This window comes from Drosophila subobscura, chromosome A (assembly GCF_008121235.1).
Source record: "Drosophila subobscura isolate 14011-0131.10 chromosome A, UCBerk_Dsub_1.0, whole genome shotgun sequence".
NCBI lineage: Eukaryota > Metazoa > Arthropoda > Insecta > Diptera > Drosophilidae > Drosophila > Drosophila subobscura.
Window position 1 is genome coordinate 16,009,517 of NC_048530.1, and position 25,373 is coordinate 16,034,889.

Sequence of the window (25,373 nt, forward strand, 5' to 3'; positions counted from 1 at the left end):
TAACAATAACAGCTGCACGGCCGATTGTTACACGCACAAACACACACGCACACACACACACACACGCAAGAGCAGACTTGGCCGAAGCGCCGCGACGTGGGCGCTGAAAAGGGAAGCAGCGGCGAAGGGGAAAAGAAGAAGGAGGAAGAGAGGAGCAGAAGCTCATAGAAAATGCGACTGCGAAGGCGACTGCGACTGCGAATGTATAATGCATAAAATGAAATATAATCAAGTCAAATACATTACAAATATGTACGTACGTATGTAAACACTTCATACATATGTACATACATACATAAATACATACATATTTACATACCACCATGGAGCATTTGACCAATTTTTGTGCAAGCGAAACAATATTTGTTTGACATTAGTTCATGGCAGTGAGAGGCAGGTATTTTGCACAAATGGGCGTGGCAACGCCTTTTCCTCAGTGTAAAAACGCATTTTGTTTGATTTATTAAATTTAAGCAAGCAAAAATGTTGAAGATAAAAACTACTTTTGGCCCAAAAAAGTGGCCAAATGCCCCACGGTGCATGCATAAGTACTGTTGTACACGCACAGCCCCAAGCTGAGAGAGAGAGAGAGAGGGAGAGCACACACGCACGCACACAATTACACAGCTCGTCGCATGTGTAAGCCGAAAATCCGCTGGCAACAATTGTGATGAAATGAGAGCGGGAAGGGGGCGCTTGGGGCTGCGCTCCTCCAGGGACAGCTCCTTGCTTGCATGCCAAAATGAAAAGCCTCCCCAACAGCATAATCATACCCGCAGCACCGCCCACCGCCCGGCCCCTCGACTCATTCGAGTCAACAAACAAAAAATCGCATTATGAAATTGAGGAACTGCCTCAAACGAGGGCACACTCCACACAGATCAATGGGAGGGCGACTCAATGGACGTACTTGTGAATGCCAACGAATAAGCAGGGGAAAACTAGTCACTTATTTCCACAGTTAACCGATCAATCGGCAAAGCGCCACAGAGATGGGGAAATTGCCTTACTCCACGCGCAGTTTCTGCAAATTATAACACAAATATTTGGCCAATGATTTCGTAACCAAAATCACAATCAATAGCTGGCGAGGGGGGGTAAAAGAACACACGAAAAGTACAAATTATATCAGACTCAGAGGCAGAGGCAGACAAGTGCACGTGTGCAAGTGTTGTGTGTGTGTGTGTGGGAGGAGGGGGGGAATAAGCCCATGGAAAATCAAGCGAAAAGCAATTTAAAAGGACATTGACGTGCAGCAGCAAGGACAACAGCGAGCAGGCAGCTGGGAGCGCAAGTAAAGCAAAGCTGATCAGAGAGCAAGGCAGAGCCGCACATCAGCAACCCACACAAGACAACCCCACCCCACCCCAGCCCACATAATCTTTCGTCAAGTCGCAGCTTCACCCTCGCAAAGACAATGGAAAATCGCTGGCTGCGCGGGAGGGCAAGAGGCAAATCCCAATGGCAGCACATCGACATCCCAGCGAAATGTCATTTGCTGTAATGAATTGTAAAATATTTACGAGCTCAGGTGCAACCCTTGGAATGTCAAGCTGCACGCCAGTTCCCTTAAGCGTTCCCTTACGAAGGCAAGCTGCAGGCGGAAGCCCTGCCAAGGATTTGCGGGGAACGTTGCACCCAAAGAAGCATTCAAATTGCAACGAAAAGTATGCCATGGAAAGTGTCGGTGTGTGTGTGTGTGTGTTTTGGCATCGTAATTGCAGCCAATGAAGCGCAGCAACGCGGAAAATGGCAAAATGGATGATGAATGCACGTGGAATGAGCACGGCGGAGATTATGGCATTTCCCTCTCACGTCAAGAGCACTTCCGATGCTCACGCGTGACTGCATCCGCACGGCATTTGCATGCGTGGCAAGAGTCTCCCCATTGCTGTCCTTCCCTCTCTACATATTTTCACTGCCTGAACTCCTCCAGCCGTGCCCATCGCGTTGCCATCAATTTCTACCCTCTGCTGCATCTCCTCTGCGCTTTACATTTAATGCACTTTCGGATATGAGGTTAAAAGTCGTGTTAGCCGGGACACCCCGCTTTTGTCGGTTTTTGTCTTGTGCTTCTCTGCTGCGCCAAGCACTTAAGATACCCCGCGCAAAATATCACATTTGTCCCGCAAGGATCGTTCGGATTGGCGTTCAGTTTGGCACAGCAAAAGCTCAGCAAAAGCTCAGCAAGTGCTGGACTACTCCCAACTGCCTCACAGGTCATGCCCTGGCCTCCAGTGCAGTTAAGTTTATCCTTTAAATATGCATCCCAGTAGATACCCCTCAGAGGGCTTGCTCTTATCCTGCCACCTGCCAGGGTATTCCTCCTTCCACATGTCCCTGTCGCCTGCCAACTCTTTCGCGCCTTAATCAAATTAGTTTAACATTTTTTCCGAACACTTTTTTGCCATTATTCAGAGTGCATTTCAGGCGTAGGGAAATTGAGTTTGTTGACACGCAGCATTCAATTAGCATTGGCGAAAAAACGAAAAGGAGAGGCACAAGCGGATGAGAGGATGACAGGATGAGACTCTCACATGCATAGGGGAACGTGTCAAGGTGTTGGTGCTTGTGTGTGTTTGTGTTTGCATTTGATGTATTTTGCCATGTAATGCGCTCAAATTTCGTTTGATTGAAATGCAACGAACATTGCATGACATTTGTTCGTGGAGGGGTCAGAGTCAGAGTCAGAATCGTTGTCGAGGGTTGGAGGACAGGCACAAGGTTACGGAATTCCGAGTACGTATAATGGGGAATGGGAAATGCGAAATGGGAAATGGGGAAAACCCTTCGACAGCAACACGCAAATGCATTCATGCGGGCGTCCCCTCCCCCCGCACCCAATGTCAGACAAGTGGCCTGAAATTTCCATAAACTAAAACCGAATTAGAGCAGAGAGCGGAATCCACGATTCTGCAGTTGTAATCCCCACTGTAACTGTAACTGTAAACGGCACGCAGGGAACGTGGGAGAGGCGGAGACAGCAAAACAGCGAGAGGGGCAGCGACAGAGGCAGCGACAGCGACAGCGACAGCGAGAGAGTAAGCGGTGGAGACAGCGACAGCGAGAGAGTCAGCGCCGGAGACAGCAACAGCGGAGGAGAGAGAGCGGCAGAGCCAGAAACAGCGACAGAGGCAGCGACGCAGACAGCGACAGCGACTGCGACTGGTTGATGGCTGATTGGGGGGATGCTTAACTCTTCACTGGTATGTTCTGGTCTTGACTGGCTCTGCCTCTGCCGCTGTCTCTGTCTCTGGAATGACGTCTGGACAAGGCGTCTGACAATAGTGGCGACAGCGCTGGCAGCCTTATCAGCGCCATGGCCAAAAATATGAAGACAAGGATGGTGGCAGGGGCAGGGGCAGGGGCAGGGAGAGGGAATGGGTGGTGGAACAAGATGAGACAAAGACAAACGGAAAACCAGTTGACTGCTCTTAGATAAGCGATAAGATCTGGCAGTGGAGACGCAGACGCAGACGCAGACGGGCTGCTGTGACAAAACTTCAAGCACAGCGACAAAGGCAGAGACAGAGACAGAGACAGAGACAGAGACAATGGCTGATAATGAAATTACAGAGAGCACTCGTCAAAGCTTGCCAAATATTTGAATTGCTCGGATTGCAGCAATTGCTTTTGGGGCCACAAAGGCGAGAGAGAGGAGGGAGAGGGGGACTGCAGAGTGGAGCGGCCACAAATTGGATATTTGGCAGATATTTACTGGGATGCTGTTCAGCCAATGCACAACTTGTGTGCCATTTAATTTCAAGGATTATTTGTCAGCTGCAGCTGCCACAGCCTGGCGATGGCCTGGCGATGGCCTGGTGCCGTGTCGATTATCTGATGCACGGATAAATATGTAATTAATGTGCCAACATCTGTCAGTGTCTGTCGTGTCACAAATGCAACTGCCAACTGCCAACTGGCACAACTGCCACATGGATTTGCGACTGATTTGCACTCGAAGCTGCAGCTCTGCACTCTGGACCGCACTCGTGGCATCGTGCGCCTCGCATTCATTGACTTTTATACGCTGATTGGCCATTTTTCAATTTTGTTCAGCCCCGATTGGCAAGGCGCAATAAAATGTTGACCTTGCCACCGGCAACGCCACCCTGTCGCTGCCCCCACACCCCGCCCCCTCCACAGTGACACTGGGCTCCAGCCCCAAAAAAAGAGCGAACGAACGAAGAAACTGTTGGACAAACATCAACAAATTTATGACACTGTCGAGCAAACACACGCAGCGGCGGGGCAGGGAGCGGAGCAGTGAGACAAATACACAAAATTCTACGGGCAGGGCAACAAATGTGGAAAATTTGTACCCCTCCCCCCACCAGGGTGGCTCTGCCTCGGCCCCAGCCTCAGCCTCAGCCCCTCCACGACACTCCGAATGACTTTATCGCGTTTTTATCGCTGCCGCATTTTACCTGAGCTCCGCACTCTCCCAGGCAGCCACTCCCCAGCTCTCCTCGCTCTCTTTGGGCATTATTATTTGACGATAACTTCGCGACGCTACGACAGATTTATGTGGGCAAAGGTCTCCCACCGCTCCATCGTCGCTCCCTGCTGCTGGCTGCTGCCTAAACGCTGCTTAAATTCTATTAAATCGCTTCCACCTTCGATGGGGGACAGGACACGACTCGACTCGACTCGACAAAGTTTATCACGTTGCGACTACGTGCCATGCCCAGAGCCAGAGCCAGAGCCAGAGCCGGAGCCTGACTCCAGTCCGGATGTGGCTGCGAATCCACAGCAAAAGAATGCACAAGTTCTGCTCTCTAATGAGGCTGAGCCTTCTCGAGCTGCGTCAACAGTTGACCCGGGGGGGGGAGACACAATTGCGTGAGACACAATTTAATTGATTGCCCAGAGGTGCAGAGGTGCAGAGAGCTTCCGAGACGAGGCAATGCCACGTGCCACGTGCCACATTAAACACTCCACGCTGTGAAGCTGCCAGTCCCCGCAGTGAGCTGCTCAAACTGTTTTCCTGCCGTCTGTCTAGCACTGTCCTTCCTCTCTTTGCGCTTTCCAACACTGTTCCTGTTCCTGTTCCTGTTCCTTTTGCCTGTCCCATTGTGCACTCATCTCTTCGCCTTTCACAGATGCGAATTCAATTTCGAGCTCTAATTAAACTCGTTATCTGGACCTGCAGCACACACGTCCAATCCTCGTTCGTTTGGCATTTTGTTGCTGGTTTCTCTGTACTTTTGCCGCATGGAGTGGCCCATTGAGCAGATGCTTGGGAGCAGACGTTAGATCCAGCCCGAAGATGCAGCTAATTCGCATTGAATTCAGGCGAGTGCCGGAATCTGCGATAAATATCTGCGATGATATCTGGTAGCTGTTAGCTGGAAGCTGGAAGCGAACAAACAAACTAATTTTCTATTGAATAACAAACGGGGAAGGAGGAGCCACAGAGAGCGGCAGACAAAATGCTGCAAGGCCCTTCGGACAGGACCTGCTCAATCAATGGGGCCAGGACCAATGGGCAGCACACACACACACCAAGGACGGGCAGAAAGATGTTTGCGGAGTTAAGGATGAGCCTGACCACGGACTGGACAGCAGAATGGTCGAGTGTTCGGGGCACGACAGCCGCAAGAGGCAAATTGAAAATAATGTTCGTAAGAGGAGAGGCAGGCAGGCGGCAGGCAGGCAGGCAGGCTGGGAGCCACTCGAGATTGTTGCTAATTTAATTGGATTTATTTTGCTGCGTGCTGGAAATTTATGATAGGGCCAGTCCGGCCGACAGTCGCTAGGATATGCAGAGTTTTATCCACTGACAAAATCGTTAAGGGCCGCCCGAATGGACCATCCAGATTGGGTGGGCCGCAGCGCACTTCAACACTTTGGAAACTTGATACTTGTTGCCGGGCAAAGGAGTGGCTTGAGGGAGCAGTCCTTTGGCTCTGCCGGCAGCTTCTTGGGCATCTCCATGCTGCGCTCTATGCACAATTCGCATTCCTTGCAAATGACGTGTCAGAGACACAGACAGCGCCCGAGTCCGAGCTGCCTGAGCAAATACTGCTGCCAAGTGTCAGGCGCTGCAGGATATTTATTTTGTGCGCCTCTTCCCACACGCCGACATTGTGCCAGCCCGGCGGCAGTTCGGCAAAATTCCCCACAAATGCCCCACGCAAATCGAGCGTGGAGCTCGTCGAGCGCTGCCACCAAAGGACAAAGGTGAGGCGCACAATCCGTCGTGCAATCTGTCCCAAAAAGGTGGCAGAGCAATTGGCATTCAAATTGGAATTGCGAGTCAAATGAGGCAGTAATAATTGTGTTGTGGCATTGTTGGTTGCTGGCAGGCAGAACCCACGCGCATGTGGATGCTGCTCGTTATTTTCCCAGCTCCCTTCTCGCTGCTTTATCCAACGAGTGAGCATTCAAAAAGGAGCTTAGAAGGGACTCCTCCACCTGGAGTGGCAAGGAAGTCGAGTGGCACGGAGCACGGGGCACGGGGCACGGGGCACAGGGCGTATGCGCATTTATTTGTTCCCATATGTGAAAGCTTAAACGTTTCTCCCGCTCCCATTTGCTGTGGCACGGCAGCCACTTGTCGCGGAAGTTTATAGCTCATTATGCGGCTTAATTGTCGCCACCATCGCCCGCTCCCCGGCCTTCGCGTTTTGCGCAACCTTTCGGCTCTGGCACTCGGCACGCGGTGGAGACGCAGCAGCAGGATAAGTACATGGATTGGTAGCGGCAGCTGGCAACTGGCAACCGGCAACTGGCGACCGGGAAACCGGGAACAGCCAGTGGACCTGGCAAAAACTTTTAATTGGAAAACTTTCTGCATACGCACAGATAAACGCGGCTCGATGCGGCCCCGGGCCCAGCCCAAGCGGAATTTACACTTGACACCAACACACCAACACAGCTACAAGCACACACACACACACACACACACACACACACACACACACACACACACACACGCACACACACACATGTGAATTGAGAGCGGCATATGCAAATGCATGCAAATGAGGGAGAGAGACAAGCAGCTTAGTCCCCGAGCTCAGACAGTGACTGGTGCGACATTCCCATAAATGTTTGATGTTAATTTTGGGAGGGTTCAAGTGCAGGAGCAGGAGCAGGAGCAGCAGCGGGAGGGATTACAGGACGCACACACACACTTGCAGATGGATACAGATCGAGGGAAAGTCCTGCAGGAAAAGCTAAAAGCTGCCAAGGAGCGACTAAGCCGAATGCCAGCTGCAGCCTCCAAAAGGAGGAACACAAATCCACAACTCGATCCGACCAGCAAGGCCCTCAGCAAGTGGTGTCTCGCTGGAATTCGAATCGATTCAAATGGATGCAATGGAAAACTACAGCCACAATACCCTCGGGGCACCCCCGAGGGGAGGCCATCCCCATTCCCATCCCCGCATACTGATTCGTACTTTTATGTCAGGGAATGCCAGTCTGCTCCCTCCTCCACACAGAGCTCACATTCTTGGTGTGGCAGATTGCTGCTTCTCGTTCTTGTACTCGCTGCTCTGCCATTCGCTCTTTGGCGCTCTGAACGGTACAGTTGTGGGCATTCTGTGTGATTATCGTGTTGTTTTTCGTGGCATACTTGCAGGCGCGGCGACCCTTTCCGCCCTGTCCCGACTGCCTGTCCGTCCGCCTGTGTACATAGTTCACGTGGAGTGTCACTTGTTTGCCAGCTCCATTCCCATTCCCATTCCCATTGCCAGCTCTATGCTCTGCTCTGGACTGGGCTGTGGAAGCATTTTGTTTGCTCATCGCGAACTTGTTGTTGCCGTGTCGATTTCAGGCCAGGACATTGCGACAGTTCTTGTCCTCCTGCAGGCTTGTGGCCAGAGTGTCTCTCTCCCTGCTGTCTCTCTGCTGTCTCTCTGCTTTCCCTGCTTCAATATTTTCCATTGTTATTGACTATTTATTTTTCATTTAGTTTATTGCGGATCAAGGTTCCTGGCCAGCACAACTTGTTTGTCTTTGTGGCAGCAATGTGCGGCAGCGGCAGGGGCAGCGGCTGTGGCAGGGGCTGGGACAACACAACACAAAATCGTTTCAATTCTCTGCACTAATGATTCTCGCGGGCAGGGCCGCACCGCACCTGGCGCCGCCTTCATTAAAAACGCATCAATCAAAGGGGGAAATCAATGCCCCAAACAACAACAGATTCACAGCCGTCAAAGACAACGGAGGGAAGCCAGCGGCGACGACAACTACAACTACAACTACAACCAGCACGTTGACAATGTCGATGATGAGTAATGGGGAAGGGGAGGGAAAGCAGGGAGCAGGGATATGGATTTGGCTTGGAGCTCATCTCATTATTGGCCTAATTGCCAGACATCCTGCTGCTTGCTGGCCAGCCCAATCAGCGCCTTCCTCTAGCCAGTGGAGGCTCATTAAGCCTCGACTTTTAATTGCTCTGGCATTAAAAAGCTTTCAGTTCGAGTGCGCAGCTGAAATTGAAGTGGAATGCAGTGTTCTCTCCTCGCAGCTGCCTAATTTACTCTTTAAATGTGATAAAAAAGGAGCAAGAGTTTGCCTCTTGCAACTGCCAGGACTTTACTTAGGATCTGAGTCTCCTTTTTGTGGCACAAAGATTTACTTGTGCACGGAAAATATTGCATTTATTGAAGCGGAAGTGCTGTTTGCTGTTTCATCGCTTCAATGTTTTATGTGCAGTTATTTGCTGTTTCAATTTCTCTTTTCATTTATGCACTTTCGCGGATGCACTCAGCCGTCTGTGTCCCCGAGCAAATCTGTCAGTTAGAGGGTTAAGCTGCCGCCGCAGAATGACATCAAGATTTGCATTTGCAAATTTGGCTGTCGTCTGCGTCAAATGTAAATTTGTTCCCTAATAAAGTGCCAGCGAAAATGTGATTGAGAGGAGGAGAAGGACTTCGACTTCGACTTGGACTTGTAGTTGGGTGCTTTGGGTTTTGCGACCCACTTATCGGCGCTCGCTGTGGCTGTCCTCGCTTCGTTTGCTGCATAAATCATGCGCCAAAAGCACAAAGTCCTGCCAGGATGCGAGGACACCTGAGCGCAGGAGGCAACACAGCTGCGGAGGTGGCGCACTGTGGGGTGGCAGGAGCCGCTCTGGCAGTGGCTCGAATGAATTTGTAAACAGCTGCAAATTAGGTCAATACTCATGACTGTGTGTGTGTGCCACTGCCACTGGCTCTGCCACTGCCTCTGCCTCTGGCTCCGCTGTGTGTTTGCTTATGGCGACAGCTGCTTGGCTGTGTCGTTCGCCTGTTGCTGTCGACTCCCCCGTATGTGTGGGGACAACGAATCCAGCAACGACGACGTCACTGACCCAAAATTCAAATGCCTATGCGGGTCGCAGGCGCAGCTCTGCAATTTCGCTGCAATTTGGCCACTTCGCTGGTGAACTGTGATGAGATTTTAGGAGCACAAGCCGAGCCTCTGGAACCCCTGAGGAAGAAGCTGAAAGCGAGCAGCAAAAGGGGCAACAAAGGGGGGAGGACAGCAGCAGCAAGAAGAGCTCTGGAGTGGAAGAGAGAAGTCTAAGGCTAGCTGGTGGGCTGATGGAGAGACATTTGCTTGATTTATTTTGCTTCTAATAATTACCATTCTGTGCCCATCCAGCTCTGGCACCTATAGTTGCCTCTTGGCTAACGGAAATCAAATAAATATGGCATTTAATGAGCTCTCTCCTGCGTCGAAATATCTGCTTAAGAGTTTCCTGTTTGGTGTTGAGATATATCCAAAATCGTGGCGCAAAATGCTCGAACTCAGGGGGTGGCCTCTCATAGTTTGTGCTCCAGGTCGGGAGCATCTCTTTGCCTTGAGTTGAGACCCAAAGTGGGGAGACGACCACCGAGCTAACGTTCTACGACAATGGCAGGCGCTGCTGCCCGTCCCTCCATTCAACATTTTCACCCACTGACAGCTTCTTGGCCCACCATCCTCCTACTGGTATGGGTATGTGTGTGTGTGTGTGTCTGTGTGTGTGTGTGTGTGTGCGCGTGTGTGGTCTTGTTTTTTGCTTTTAATGTGTTTGATGCTCTTAAGTCTTTTGATAAAATAAACTGAAAATCGATTTTAATTCAATAAAAATGGAAATGCTCCCCCCGAGCGCCACCCAAGGAGACGCTAAGGAAGATGCTCTCCAGGTGCCGCTTCATCCCTTAGCCGTGCCGTGCTACCCTCTGGCAAAGGAGTTGCTTGGACTTGGACCAGAGAAAGCTGCCAGACACACACTCTCTCTCTCTGCTGTCTCTGTGGCAAAATCTGTTTTACTGCAACGAATCGAACGAGTTTCCCGTAAGCGAACGGCCTCACTCGCTGCAAATGAGACCGAATCGAGAGCGGGAGCGAGAGCATGGTATCTCATATCAACGAATGATATCTATCGTAGCATAGAGTACATCCCGTAAACCCTGTGCCAGATTTTTTGCTTCAGCTTCAGACTCGAATTGGGGGAAATGTTGAAACAGTTTTGCGAAAGTTCCAGCTACACAGCAGCGAGGGTATGCCACATTGCGGTGCACTTGCCTCCCTTAATTGTTTCGACTTACCTCAGACATTTTTGCGTTGCTTTTTCGTTAAGTTCAACAAAAGTTGTTCAGCTTTTTGAAGTTTTCTCTTGTTGTTGCTGTTTTGTTGCTGCTGTTTTGGGTTGTGCCTTGGCCTAGCCTTGGCCGTGGGCTAATGTGGCTGTTGCGTCTGTTGTTCTGGCTATCTGCTGTTGCAACATCCTCCGGTTGACGCCCCTCGCCCACATGGCGTATGAGTGGCAAGCTGCAGACTTGAATCGAGTTCGTTGTGGCTGCTGTGGCTGCTGCTCCTCCTGTTGCATCATGAGTGCTGCATGCAACAAGTGGCAGGCCGAGTACGTGTACGTGTACGAGTGGCAGCAGCTAGCAGCGATTGTGGCGCTGCTCAGGCCTCATGGATAACAGCCCATTGCTGTAAGACAAAGAGAGTGAGTGAGTGTGAGTGTGTGTGTGTGTGTGTGTGTGTGTGTGTGTGTGTGTGTTAATCAATCAGTCGATAAATCAGTCAATCAAACAAACAATCAATTTGAGACCTGTTCTGCCACGGTGACACTTGTCGACCTTACGAACGAGTTCAAGAATCTTTCGGTCTGGCCATACACTTCCTGAGGGTAATGGAAATTCGGAGTGATGTTTGGCAAGCCACAGAAATATTCAGGCACATGTCAAGAAGAAGGGTGAGGCGAATTGGGCGCTTGCTGAAGATGAACCAAGATAAAGGCTGGAACTGGAACGGGAACGGGAACGGGAACCCAACCATCAAGCTAGAGAGTATCTGCCGCCTCGGTCTCAGCTGCTGTAACTTTTTCCTGGCGGCTGTTTGTCTGGCGGAGATAAACATAAACAGAGGCAGGGGAATGGAGTGGCAATGGGAGACAGAGAGAGAGAGAGAGAGAGAATGAGAGTGAGAGTGAGAGTAGGAGACACTGGGAACGATGAGAGTTGCAGAAAGCGAGAAACGGCGAGAGAGAGAGAGAGAGGCAGCCCGACTTTTATTGCTTAAACAATTCGAGTTGAAGCGTTCGCTTTGGCTTTGATTGAGTTTGTCGCCGCTCTTAATTAGCATCTTGTCACACTTCGCCAGCCCCAGCCCCAGCCTCCGCCTCTGCCTCTCTCCCCTCCCCAGCCACACTTTTACCCGTTTACCCGCTCAACACCCCTGCAACCACTCGTTCCCTTCATCCCCTCATCGTGCCATTAAGCTCCATAAAGTATTTAGCCAACATATCAAGTTATTGTGTCAGTTTTCATCTCTCTCTCTCCCTCGCAACAAAAACTTATTCTCCAAGCAATTTCACACAAAAGTTTTCATACTGCGAGTTGAGTTAATTCATTTGCCGTGGAGTTGGGGGGAATAAATGCGCACATAGGGGGAAGCGGGAACAGCAAGAACAGCAAGAAGGGGATAACGGCATCGAAGGTGCGTGGGCAGCGGAACAGAAAGGTGAGAGCATAAAGAAACTATATAAGGGGGTCTCGTCGGCAAAAATTAGGAAATAGTGCGGGTAAAAAGTGCGAGTGAAAGGGCTCTCTGAGCACTGAGAATTAGGAAAAGCCACGCGTAACTCTGCCACCGACGAGACCTCCTTTATAGTTGCTTCATGTGTGTGAGCGCAGCACCGAATGCAGGGGAATAACGGTACAGCAAGAAGGGGGAAATAACGGAACGAGGGAACAAGGCGAGACATGAGTGGATTGCAGATTTCGCACATCACAATATTTTCTTGGCTTAATAAACATTATCAAATATTCGAATAATACTTTTCTGGATGAGCGGTCAGGGATTTATGTGGAATGCAAATTTCAACACCTCAAGGAACAATTTCTAAATGTTGCTTCCAGTGTAATAAGCCAATAATGAGCAAACAAACATTTATTAACGAACAAAAGCAACCCAAAGAGGGGCCGCAATGTGCTGGCGCCACTTTCGCTGTGCTCCCCCCGCACGACCGCAAGTGGTGGGGGGGCAAAAACAGAACAGAAAAAGAAAGAACAAGCTGAGATGATAATCGTTCGACACATAATGCACACCACACACACACACACACACGCACACTAATAGCCTGCCAAGATAGTGACAATGTCGTGTGTGTGTGTGCCAGAGAGGGGGGGTGGAGTGTAACAAGGGGGGAGCCACAGGCGGCATTCCCAGTAACGAGATAAACGATGATGAAACGATTCCGGAACTCCAGGCTTGGCATTGAACCGAATGCTGTGCCGCAATCGAACTACTTTGCATGAAGGAATAAATAAGAGCAGTACTAAATTAGTGACAGCAGCCCTTGCCTTAATGTTTAATTGACAACAAATGAAACAAAGAATTTCGAACAAATATTACAGCGACTAATTCAATTAATCAGGCTCAAATGGAGCTCTCAAAGCGTAACCAATACCTGTGCAAAATTCCAACATAACTCTGCAGTAAAAAGTTGGCGTAAACCACGAAAGTAATTTAACTAAATGGCTGGCAGCTCGCATAAAGGATCTATTTGCAGCAGCAGCGGAAGCAGCGGCAGCAGCACTAATTCATGCAACAAAAACTATTTAAAACTAGTTAAACGCATTTAACACAATTAAAACTGGCTCGCTATTCCCTTACCCCATTCAGCTGCTGCACAAACTGCTAATTCCCAAGCATAATTCACAGGGAAAACTCACCTTTGATGTTGAAAGTCTTTTTCCTCTTTTTATGTGCTGGCATTTTCGCATGAAATTTGTATTTTTTGTGTTTATTGCAGAGCGAGAAAACCCAGAGAAACATTGAAAAGTAAGCACACACAAAGATACACAGAAATGTTGGGCAGAGATGAAATGTCCAGATGTTGCCCCAGTGACAGGCGAAAGTATGTACATAATATGTACAATAATTGAAAGAATGTACACATTTCGACTGCGGGCACAAGCCCCGCGTATTATTAATAATTGGGGAATGTGAACAATTCCAGGAATTATTTGCACTCTTCAAATGTCACCAAAGTGCAACCGCCACACCGCCACAGACCCCGCCCCACCCCGCCTTCCACTCGGGCCACACTCCATTTGTGCATTTATTTTTGCGCCAAGTTTGCCGAAATTGAAGAGTGTCTACACGAACACGTCCACGGACGGACACAAATGAAATGTACAACCGAAAGGCGAGCCAGAACACAGCTGGGTCGAACCCGAGCCGAAAGCCTACTCAAGTTTGTTGGATTCTCTGAAAAGGAAGACTCGTCAAGCATTTGCTTGTACATATTTATGCTTCGATTAAAGGGCTATTAAAATTGAAAGATATTTTGTTTCTCCCTGCCCCCTCAACAATGCCCTCAAAGGGAGCAAAATGGAAATGTAAAACGAACAATTGGAGCAGTCCTGGAGTGCTGCAGTGCCCCCAGTCCAGGCTCAGTGATGATTGCAGGGCAAAGCAGCACAAACTTGGACACAGGAGACACTGGAGACACCTTGGGCAGCTACTAATGTTGGCTTTGTTCAGTGGGGGAATACTGAGATAAGAGATGGCAACCCTCTGTCTGCTGCTGTTGCGTTTATTTCAGGGGAAAAACGTTCCATCGGTCATAAAATGGCACTAGTTCCCTTCAAATGTAGCTTAGACCCCCGCCAGTTCTGGCTAAAGATTCCCCCGATGGCATTTTGAATATTTAACTGATTAAATGGCGAGCGGGAAAACATCTTATTCTGCGGCTGCTTTGATGGGTTCGGTTCTGCTGCTGTTGCCACGCCTACAGCCAGCCCTCGGGCATTAATGCGCTCCAACAGCTTCGCTTTACTGGACTTTGGCCTCGCTTCTGCCTCTGCCTCTGTCTCTGTCTCTCTTTTCATTCAAAGGTGTTGCTGCGGGTCGTCGCTGCATCTCTGCGCTGGCGTGAGAGAGCATTAACAAGTGCAACACTTCCTTCCTGTCCCCAGCACTTGCACAATTTAGCTGCATCATTGCCCAAGCATCGACCCAGAGCACAGAGCACAGAGCGGAGACTCTTTTTTTGCTGCTTCCCCCCATGGCAGCCAGCCACATTATCATAATTATTTATCGTAAATCTTTCTTTTGCAGGCAAAGGAGAGAGATTTACTTCCTGCTTTTTGTGGCTGCGAATGATGGAAGATGGAAGCTCGCAAAAACTCAAGTGAAGATGCTGCCTGTCTGCCCCGCCGCCTACCTGCCTGCCTGTCCCTTGCCCGCCTGCCATCTCCGATTACGGCACTTGCTCTGCCGCTTTGACGCTCTCTGCTGTTGCTGTTGTTGTTGTTTTTGTTTCTCTTTTTGTTTTCTTTTCTGCTTTGCTGAACGCACTTGCGGGGCTTCGGCAGTGTGCGCCTCGCCACCAACCCCCGAAACACACAGCAGCAGATCAGCGATCGGAGCATGCGAGAGCCGAAGCCAGCGCCAAAGCCCGAGATCCCCCCACGCGATAAAGCGATGTGTCTGCGCTCTGTCTGCGTCGTAAATACTTCGACATAAGTATGTAAATATGTACATACATATGTAAGTGTGTGTAAGTATGTATGTACAAATGTGCACGCTTGATCTGCAACGATATGGCCATATAGGAAAATGGAAAAAGAATTATTAGAACAATTCTTGTGGAGTTCTTCTTGCACACCCCCCAAACCCAAACCCTCTGTAGATATGTAGCTGCAGCGACTTACATTTCATGACACATCAATAAACAGCAAGCAGCAAAAGCAAGCAACAACGAATGGAACTCAATTCCACAACTGTTGTTATAATATTTATAGAGGGGGATTATGTCATTTGACAAAGCGCAATTGTTTGCTCATTTACAGCGCACACTCCGATATCGGCCGGTGGCATTTGAATGGAACCGCAAATCAAATCAAATCGAATCGAATCAAATCAACCCGCAACTCAGCCAGGCTGCAAGTGGAACGATTACGGGAAGTGCAACTGGGCCAAGAGCCAAGAGTGCCGAGTGCCGAGTGCAGCCATTGAATGCCAGCGGAAGCAGTTGGACTCCTCTTGGTAACAGCAGCTTCTAGCCGGGTATTCCCCACTTGCATTCCATTTCCATTCCAGTATCTACTTGCGAGTTGTAAATGGAATCACAATCGCTTGTGTTTGCATATCGATTAAGAGTGATAAAGTGCAGCGGAAACCACGGACAGACCGACAGAAATATCCGTCATAAAGGGAACAACTTCCACTCGAACTCGGATATTTCTTAATGTGAAAAGTTTCAGCAGCACTGCGAGAGCTTTCCCCCGTCTGCCACAGATATGTATGCACGGGGCACGGGGCACGGGGCAGGGGGCAGGGGGATGGCCAGCAATTGTTCTGAGTGTGCGGCAGTTGCTGTTGTTGCACTGTGATTGTGCAACGTGTGGCTTTTGGGGGCTTTGGCGGCTTGTGCTCTATGATTATGCACAAATTGCTCATTAATGTGATATGCACTGAAGCGAGCATGTACATATGTATGTACATATGTGGCATTAGTTTCAGGCAACGTCATCGTCATCGTCATCATATGAATCCAATATGCATAATTTCAGTGAGCCAGAGGGAGGGGGGGAGAGCGAGCGAGTCTCTGCCTCAGCCTCTGTGCACACAATGAGTTGTCGACTTTGCCACTGAACTGATTTAGTTGCCGATTACAACTTATTATCGTGGCAGCACACAGCTCCCAGCTCCCAGCTCCCATCTCACAGCTCTCAGTCCTCAAAGTCAGCAAATAGCAAACACAATGAGACAATCAAGTAATTTATAAATATTTCAAATAACTTACACTCGTTTCTTTGTCTTTGATATTGTGTGCTGGAAATCATTTTCTGCTCTAGAAAATGAGCCAAGGCTCTCGGAGAGCACTGGCAATGGATGATGCGAAAGACAGACTCACAGATTGTAAGCCAAAACTGAGGCTACATACACGTTTATGTTTTCATCACTCGAGTGAAGAAGTCTCTAGAAATGAATATTTGAAGCCCAGAAGTTTGCAATTTGTTTGGCCATTTACGCGGCAAGTCCTTGAACGAACACCTGTCTGTCACGGATCGCCCATAAATAAATCACGGATCAGATGGCGGGCAAGGGCAGACCATGCCTCCACAGACACACAGCACATGTGTTCCTTCAACATTTATGTGGGCAAACACACAGTTTGCTCTTTTCCATTGTTCACAAATTAAAATTGTAGAAATCTTTGCAACAAAAAGCGTGTGTTCCCGAACTAAGACAGCAGACAGAACTGGAAATAAGCGTCAGAGCAGCTGCTCAGATGGAGCCAATGACAGTCTGATACTCAATGCCAGGGATTGGGAATAGGAAAAAGTGCAAGAGTAGGGGTACAACTGGGGCGGGATTAAAACGAAAGTGATTGAAATCTTTTTGAATATTTAGAGACATAATTGTCCACAGATCTGTGCAGTTTTTTCGGGTTAAGCAAGAGAAAATGTTGGTTTATCTTTTGCAGAAAGAACTCTCTGCCCAGACACACTTTGGATCGAAACATTTTGACCCTTTGCTGGGGCATTAATCGTAATATTGATATTGTATATTGTCCATTCAGCTGCAGCCTTTGGGGCGTATTTATCGGTCAATAAGTAGCTCTCTGACTCCATAATTACACAGCAAAAGGAAATAATTATGGGAGAAAACTGTGCAAACAAATGGAAATGGAAATGAAAATGGAATTTGTAATTCGTTAGTTAAACAAACGAGAGATATTCCAGTATGCAGCAGACACATTTTGTATCTAATAAATGTAGAATATCTGGGAGCGATCGCCCCCCACTGTGGTTGTGGATTTCCGCATAAATGGGAAGAGGAAACATTCGATTTGTTTGGCTAATCGACGCGATGATGGCTTTATTCGCATTGGAGAAATTCACTCATCATCGGGGAACATCATCATCAGTTCATAATGATAAGCAGAGCCATAAAACTTTTTATTAGTGGCTAATCATTCACCCCATGCCGAGAGCGAGCATCCGAGCAGCAATAAATATTAGGATGGGGATGAAACGGAACCGAGAGGCGAAACAGCTGACTGCGCGCGTTTCATTCCATTCCGTTCCGCAGCGAGTTGAGAGCGAGTGGGAATCCTGAAGGAATAGTTCGAGTTGCAAGATTTGCTTTGTCTCCAGCCAACAGATTTTTGGGTGTCCCTTGTCCTTCCCTTGTCCCGGGCCTGACCCCGTGACGCCCTTGACCCCCACATGGGGCCACAGTTCTTTTGTGCATTAGATTGCTGGAAATCGTTTCGGATGGATGGTCGGCATTAGACAGTCTGTTGTTTAATGAAAATTGAATTGAAAAGTTCAGTTTTAAGCATTTGCTTGCACGACTTTGCAGGGCCAGAGCGTGGAGGGGCGGGCGGCCGCGCATGAACTCGAGGCACCAAAGTCGCAAAGTTGAAAGGCAAATAAGCGGCGGCAAAGTGCAAATAGGCAGCAGCAGCGCCAACAACAATAAAAGACAACAACCAAAACGAACACAAACAAAAGAAAGCCAAATGGCTGGAAGGGGTAGGGGGATGGGGGTAGTGGGTGGGGGGTTGGGGCTCGGGGGTGCCTCAATGCTGGATATAAAGCAGAGCGAAATCGAAATGCGGCGAATGTCGAAGAGAAAATACTCTAGAAAAATGCTTCAAGTGGAGTGGAAAAGGAGAAGGCTTCAACTTTAGGTCTGTTATACAGAACGATGGAATATGCTCTGGAATACATTTTAGCAAAGCGATTTGAACAATTGAAACCTGTTCCCACTCGCTCGCAACCATTGGCATATCCATCGCTTGTAGATCCGAGAATGAACACGTGAACATCACTCGCAGAACATCTTCGCACTGGAACGAATATATTTGAATGCTGAATTTTGTTTTAAGAATATTCCATCAGCAATCGACAGCAGATTCTTTTTTTTGCTTACTTTTTGTTTGCTTTTTGCTTTGCTTTCGGCGACATTGACGAGAGGCGCTAAAGAACGTCGCCAACTCTCGGCAAGTTCGCTCATGTTGCTGGATCCCAGATTCCGATTCCGATTCGGATTCCCATTCGCATTCCGTTTTTTTGGAGCTGCTGCCAATCTGCCAATTAGTGTTGTTGTAGCAATTTATAAACAAATAAATACAATACAAATGTTTTGCTCTTCCACTCCCCGCTCCCCGCTCCCCTCTCCCCGCTCAGTGTGTGGTTTTTTTGTTGCGCTTGCTTTTTGTTTATTTACATTTCGAGTGCGAATTGTTATTGCCACCGTTTTTTATTCTCTAGTTTTTCTCTCTCTCTCTCTCTCTCTTTGTTGTTGGCGTGATTAACATTGAATTTGGGATTCTGCCGAGGCTGAAGGTTGTCAGTGGCTCAGGGGCTGCAGGGGAGGGCTTCTGGTCAGTGACAGCTGCTCCAAGCTGTCTGCCACAGACAGTGGCCAGCGAAGGGCAACAGAAGCTGCGCCCAGTTGCAGCTTTCAATGATTTTTTGAAACTGTAAACTGATATCCTCTGGCTGCTGTCGTCAAAGATGCTGAGGGCGACGCTCTTTCGGGGGGGGGGTAACACTTCAAGAGGAGAGCACCAGAGACAGCTTTAGTTTAACCAAAGAACTGCAGGGCCCAGGAACTGAATCTGTGGGATAGCTCGGAGCTCTCCACACTGAGCATCGATTGGAGGAGAAGAAAGCTCTTCGCACTTCGCACTTCGCTTTGAATGTTTATGCAAATATCCGAGAGTGGAAATTGCGTTCACGTGTTTAAATATTAAACAGAATCGAAATAAAATATATTTGCTGTTCATTTAATTTATTGCGTGGATTCTCCAATGTTTTGTATAAGTTCACCGAATATCAAATGTGCACATGAATACCTTTTCTTACACCATTTTTCTGTGTGTTTTGATACAGACCCATGGCCAAAAGTAATCCAAATTGAATCGCTCTATCCCAGATGGAAACTATCTTGTGCGAATTTATTTTACTTTTCGCTATTTTTGGTGCATATTTGTTGTATCTTCTTGGTGTCTTTGTTGTGTGTGAAGGAAGGGTCTAAGTGTTTGCGTGCCTCGCTCTGTTTGCGCTTCATTTTAGCGCCTCGAATTCGATGCTCGCCCGAGACTTATTTCGGTCTAAAGGAGCTCTAGCTGGAGCTCGGACTGGTGCTGCTGCCTCCCCCTGACCCCAAATGTGCTCGCTTTTGCTTGTTTGTAATTGATACTTGATCTGTTGGAGCGCATAAAAGCCACTTTAGGCGTTGGCATTACGTCACCTTGAGTGAGCGTCACAGCCAGCAAAAGCGTCACAAGCCAGCCACAGAGACAGAGACACAGACCAGAGACCAGCCACCAGATACAGAGTCCAAGTCTGAGTCCGAGTCCGAGTCGCAGTCTCGGTTTGAGAACGAACTGCCACAAACTGGAGGCAGTTTAGAGCACTCAAATGGCGCTCATAATTAGCATTTTGGGTGAGTTCTTTAATGGCTGCAATCCTTTCCTTAGTTTCATGGTTTGAATCGAAAGTACCCTCCTCTGGCAGTGGAAACTCTCAATCTCCCAAGAGCGGGAGCTCTGGCTGCGATCTGAGATCGCTCGAGACAGCAGCAGCCGCACATCGGGTTGGCTGAGCGTGGAACAGCTGTTTCGATTTCGATTTTGATTTTGAGTTCAGTCTCGGCTCTCTTCACGCTTCGGAAATCTGCCCGAGAGATTTTTGAACGACAAAAGTCTGAAAGCTGAAACTGGTCTGTCCTCCCCGCCCCGCCCCTGTGGCTCTCCCCTGACCCGTCCGAATGCTGAATGTTGAAAAGAAAAACACACAATTTAACGCGAATAATTTACAGAAATTGTTATACAAAAGTTCCAGCAGCTCGGGCTTACAATATTTTGTTGTATTATTTATTTGATGAATCTCTGTTGGCTGCTGCTGCTGCTGCCTCTGTTTGCTGTTTAATTAATCAGTTTAATTTAAATTTTCCATAAATAAAGGCGGCAAATTGTGGGCCATTGTTCTGCCAGTTGGCCCACAAGCCGAATGCCAGAATGGAATCTGCAGTCTGGCATGGCCGAGCAGCGAGAGGAGACCCTTCAAAGGAAACAACTGCGGGCCACCCCCTGGCCCCATTGTTGTCGCCTTTCTTCGTCGTGCCCTCAAAAAAAAGAGTTTTGCGGAGCATAATGTCCCGCTGTGGCTCACCGGGGGGGGACTGCACATCTGTGAGGTCGTTGCTGCAGCCATTGTAATGTGCATACAATAATTATGCACCTCGGACACTCGGCTACAAATGTCCTGTGGCAATAGAGTGAAAAACTAAACTTGAGCCAGTAGCTTGGGGAATGGAAACGACTCTGCGCTGCATGGAAATGCATTTGAATGAAGCACCACAAGCTGGCAGCTCGCAGCTCGCAGCTCACAGAGAATGTTCAGCAAAGGAATGAGGCGGGGCTAAGGCTTGATTGTGGCACAACCTTAAGGACTGTCAAAAGTTGCTCCTGAGAAATGTAAAGTTCAGTTCTGTTGCTGATTTTTGCTATTCCTCGTGGAGCGGGGCAGCCTCTTGGTGCCCAAACTGTGACTATGTGCAGCCCGTTGCTGGCTTAAAGATATGCACAATATTTTATGTACATTTTTTAGCACCCTTTCTCGTTGCTGCCTTTGACTTTGGGCTGCAGTTTCCACTCACTTGCCTCCATGGTTGCCCCGTCCCTGTCTCCGTCTCCGTCCTTGCCATTCTTCGACCCTCTGCTGTCAAAGCGCTGAGCGTTTCGTTTGGTATTGAAATTCTAGACAAGATTGCGCTCAACTGCACCCGCCGTCTGCTCTGGGGAATGCGCTGTGGGGCTGTGTGCAAGTATCTTGCAGATACATCGCTGGAATGCGGTGCTAGTGGGGTCGGAACGAAGCTCGACGGGAGTCGCAGTCGCAGTCGCAGTCAGTCTTGGCCCGTTATCACCGCAAACAGCAGAAGCAATTTGGCCATAAGGCCGTGCCAAGCCCTCCCCTTTCTACCTTCCCTTGGCCTTCTACCCACGCAGCACACGAACCAAAACAAATAGCAGAACGGAATAGGAAGCAAAGCTTTTTGGCTATTAACCCACTGAAGGCCGAGAGCGTGCGGCAGATACAATTTCGATATCGATGAAGAAGCGGCAACCCACACGCCGTCGTCTAGTTTATGCGGTGGGGGGAGGTCAGCCAGGAGGCAGGAGACTGGCGCTGGGCTCTGGAATGGGTAGTTAACGACGGCAAAATGGCAGGCAGAGGTAACCCAGAGGTTGGGTGGCTGGGCCAGAGGCAGGCTAAGGAATTGCTTATGGGTTGGCTTTTTGCAAATCTTTCGTGCACCTTTTCCACAGAAACAGCAGGAGAGGGAGTGAGAACGAACTTCGACAAGAAAAACAACAAAGAGAGTGGGAGCGAGAACAGCAGCAGCAGCAGCAGCACAGAGCGACACACGCGAAGGGCCGCGACCTGCCCAAGGAGCACATGCAATGAGGTTGGGCACACCCGCTCGCAAAAGCAATCAAACCATGAAATGTTGCCAAGCTGAGGCAGCTCTTTCGGACAACGCCACCTTATGGTTGGGTATACCTTGGGACTACCTGCCTGTCTGCCTGCTGCTGGAGATCATTCTCTCCCTTTCTGGCGCGCTCTCTCCCCCCGCACACTCTCTCACATTCTGTGGCTGGCCCTTCCCTTGCTGTCTGTCTCTCTCTCTCTCTCTCTCTCTCTTTGCCCTAGCGCTCGCTCCTTTTGCCGGCGCGACGGGCGCCGTTCAAGAAGATCACTCTTGCAGTTTTCTGTATCTCGACGTCGCTGCTCTGTTTGCTTGGTGTTTCTGCAGTTGTGTTGGTTAGGGAATTTGTAATGGTATTTCGTATTTCGTATTTTGTAGAATGCAGAATGCCAGCAAACTGTGAGTGGAGCGTGGAACGTGGAACGTGGAACTTACCTTTGAGTGTACACGAGCATCTCCTCTCTTCTGTGTTTTGTTTACTGTGTATCTCTGCTGGTCACCAACCAAAGCACAACAAAAAAAAGGTCACAGAACAAAAAAGAATAACAGAACACACGCACACACAGACGCACACGCACAACAGTTCTTACGATACAATTACAACAACAACAACGACCACAACAACAAACTAAGCAACAACACAAAAAGAGAGTTAAGTTAACTCAGAACTATTATAGTATTAAATGTATTTTTGAAACACGTTTTCCCATGGCAGCCCAGCGGGCGAAGAGGGGCGGGGAATTGCAAAGATTTAAACACAACACTCACACACACACGTACACGTTGCACTAGTTGCTGCTGCGCTGCCGCTGCCGCTGCCGTCGTCGTTGTCGTTGTCGTCGCCGCCGAAATCAAAAGTCAACGTCAACGTTCGTACTATTATTGTTGCTAGCGGTTCTTATCGCGCGCTGCTGCACGTTCCGATGTGAGTGGTTTCTGTCGCTGTTGTTATTGTTGCTGTTTGCTATTGCTGCTGCTGTTTTTGTCTGCAGTTTTTCGGTTTTCGTAGAGTTTTCCGGTCGCTCGCCCGAAACGTCCGTCCGCCACCCGCGACTTTACCGTTCGAAACCAAAAAACCGTTTGACGTTTGAAAACGCTGCACAACACATCGATGATGTCGTCGAATGTATATCAAATATTTTGATTTACTTATTTTTTTGGTGATAATTTGGTGTGGCGAGAATATCAATATGGATATTGTTGTAGTGGGAAATCAGCGTAATTTTCTGAATTCAGAAAAAAACTCGACATGTCGTTTCATTCAGTTGGTTGCAGTTGAAATGGGGCGGCAAGGCCGTTTCAAATACGCCCGCCTTGGCTGCCAATGTTGCTGGTCCGTCAAAATGTTGCTCGGCCACATGTGGCTAGGCATTTATGCTGTTAAGTCGAAAAAGGGTATGGACAAGCAGATAAACGCCTCCGAAAATGTAATGCACTCAAGTCCAAGCTCACCCTTTTTCATAAAAAGCTGTGATTATTGTACTTTTACTAAAATCATGAAAAATGGGTGTATAATGTGAGGTGAGGTTCGTATGGCATGCCGTTTGTGCTGCTGGATTTGCCCTCGTTGTCCATACCTTTCCATAGCCCAGTGGCTCGAGTCGCCGTTCGACCGGTTCGATCAAACCAAAGAGCAGTGCATTTCTACGCTCTTGGACTCAATTTTGCGTGTGAAGTATGAGCAGCATATGCTGCTTAACATTTCGGACTCATGTTCTCAAAACAACTTGGTGCCCTGTGTGGGATTTGAATGGAAAGGCAATTCCTAATACACCTACTACAAATGTTTTCAATAAACTGCTGTCACTGTTGAGACCATTTTACCACAAGAGCGCTCAGGCTGGACTCAGTTTTTCGTGTCAAGTATGAGCTGGCTAGAATCGCGTGCGACACGCTTACTGGCGAACAAAACACAACATGTTCGATTGGCGAATGCAAGTGCATTTGTTCGTCTCGGCCCGGTTGTGGTTCGGCTGGATGGTTGCAACCTGCTGATTCCCCCGATCGAACCAAACATAAATCGGAGAACGAGAATGGGGAATGGCAAAATGAGAAAAGGAAGAAGGAAAATAGGAATACTGAATAGGCCAGTAATATATGCATGTACATACTGACACACCAAATGCCAATTGCAATTCCCTGGAGTCGTCGCTCTCCGACACCTGCACCTGCACCTGCACGCTCTCGCAATAACAGTAAAAACCGCCCAGCTGACAGTTTAAATATGTCAAAGGAAAATGAGTTCTGTCAAAACAATAAAAGTTAATTATACACCGAATGTAATTCAATTTGCTTTCTGCGGTAGGAATCGAGCAGACTGTCACCACAAAGGAATCTCATTAGCGGACTGTCCGAAAGAAGAAAATGTATGGAAATTATGTGGAAATTTGAAGGGGAAAGAGTAGCGCTCATAGGGGATAATCCCCAATAATTGGGGAGTCGGTGGAGTAACACTAGCTGCAGGCGCAGTCAACTCCATAGTCCTTGCCTCATCCCTCTGTTCATGGATTGGAGCGGCCCTCTCTCCGGTTTGCCCCCCTCATTAGCCAGTGGAAACCACCAAATTAACAATCCAAATAATGAATGAACCAAACAGAATGTCAAAAACAATGCAAGTTAATTATTTTTCGAAATTTAACTCAATTTCCGCTGAAAAATGAAAAATGAAAAATGGCCGGGCAATGTCAGGGCTGGAGCTCTGCCGAGTCCTGTCCCTTTGCTGTCCATTCGCGTTGTTACGAAACTGACACCGAAACCGAATCTCATTAGCGGACTGTCCGGAATCAAGAGCCAGAGCCGGAGCCAGAGCCAGAGCCTGTGTGTGACCTCGGACGCTGATTGGGATTATGGTTATGATACTCGTGCCACTTGGGACTGGGACCAAATTAAAGTTCGCTCCTAATTAGCGAACCTTTCACCAGTTTGGGCGGATCGGAGCGCACAACATCAGCCAGCAAATCAGCAAATTCTAATTGAATTCGGACGGGAAACAACAAAATGTACGAACGAATGTACGTACATATTTACACACATTTGTACATAATTGAATGTTTTTTTGGGCTGGTTTTGAAGTGCAGGCCTGGACAGGGAGCGACTGGAATGAATTTGGAACCTTCCAAGCCAGTGCCTGGCTGCTGGAAGCTGGAAGCTGTGGCTGTCCATCCATCAGGGCTTTTTCCCCTCAGTCTTATAAATCTTCGAGGCTGTCGAATTAAGCGCCCGCCAGCCCGGATCCGCTAGCAAACTCTGGGCCGAGCCAACATATTGCCGGCCATAATTCCTGGCAAACTTTGCCATCCTGTCAATTAGAAGCGGTCTGGCCACTGGCTCTGTCCGCTTTAGCTGCGACTCTGGGCACTGCTCTTTCTCTTTCTCGTTCGCTGCCTCTTGCCCCTCAACTGCCTTTCCTGTCGCTGGGA

The 25,373-nt window shown here is 48.7% G+C and overlaps 1 protein-coding gene across 1 annotated transcript in view; it reads right to left on the bottom strand.

The window, feature by feature from the left end:
* Positions 1-22,504, bottom strand: part of LOC117894527 (adenylate cyclase type 9) — a 33,257-nt gene extending 10,753 nt beyond the window's left edge. Inside the window, exons 1-2 of the mRNA XM_034801645.1 lie at positions 22,390-22,504; positions 10,530-10,920 (exon numbers count right to left, since the gene is read on the bottom strand). Of these exons, the coding sequence (XP_034657536.1) occupies positions 10,530-10,538 (9 nt within the window). The 5' untranslated portion in view covers positions 10,539-10,920; positions 22,390-22,504. The remainder of the gene's footprint in view (positions 1-10,529; positions 10,921-22,389) is intronic.
* Positions 22,505-25,373: the final 2,869 nt, after the last annotated feature.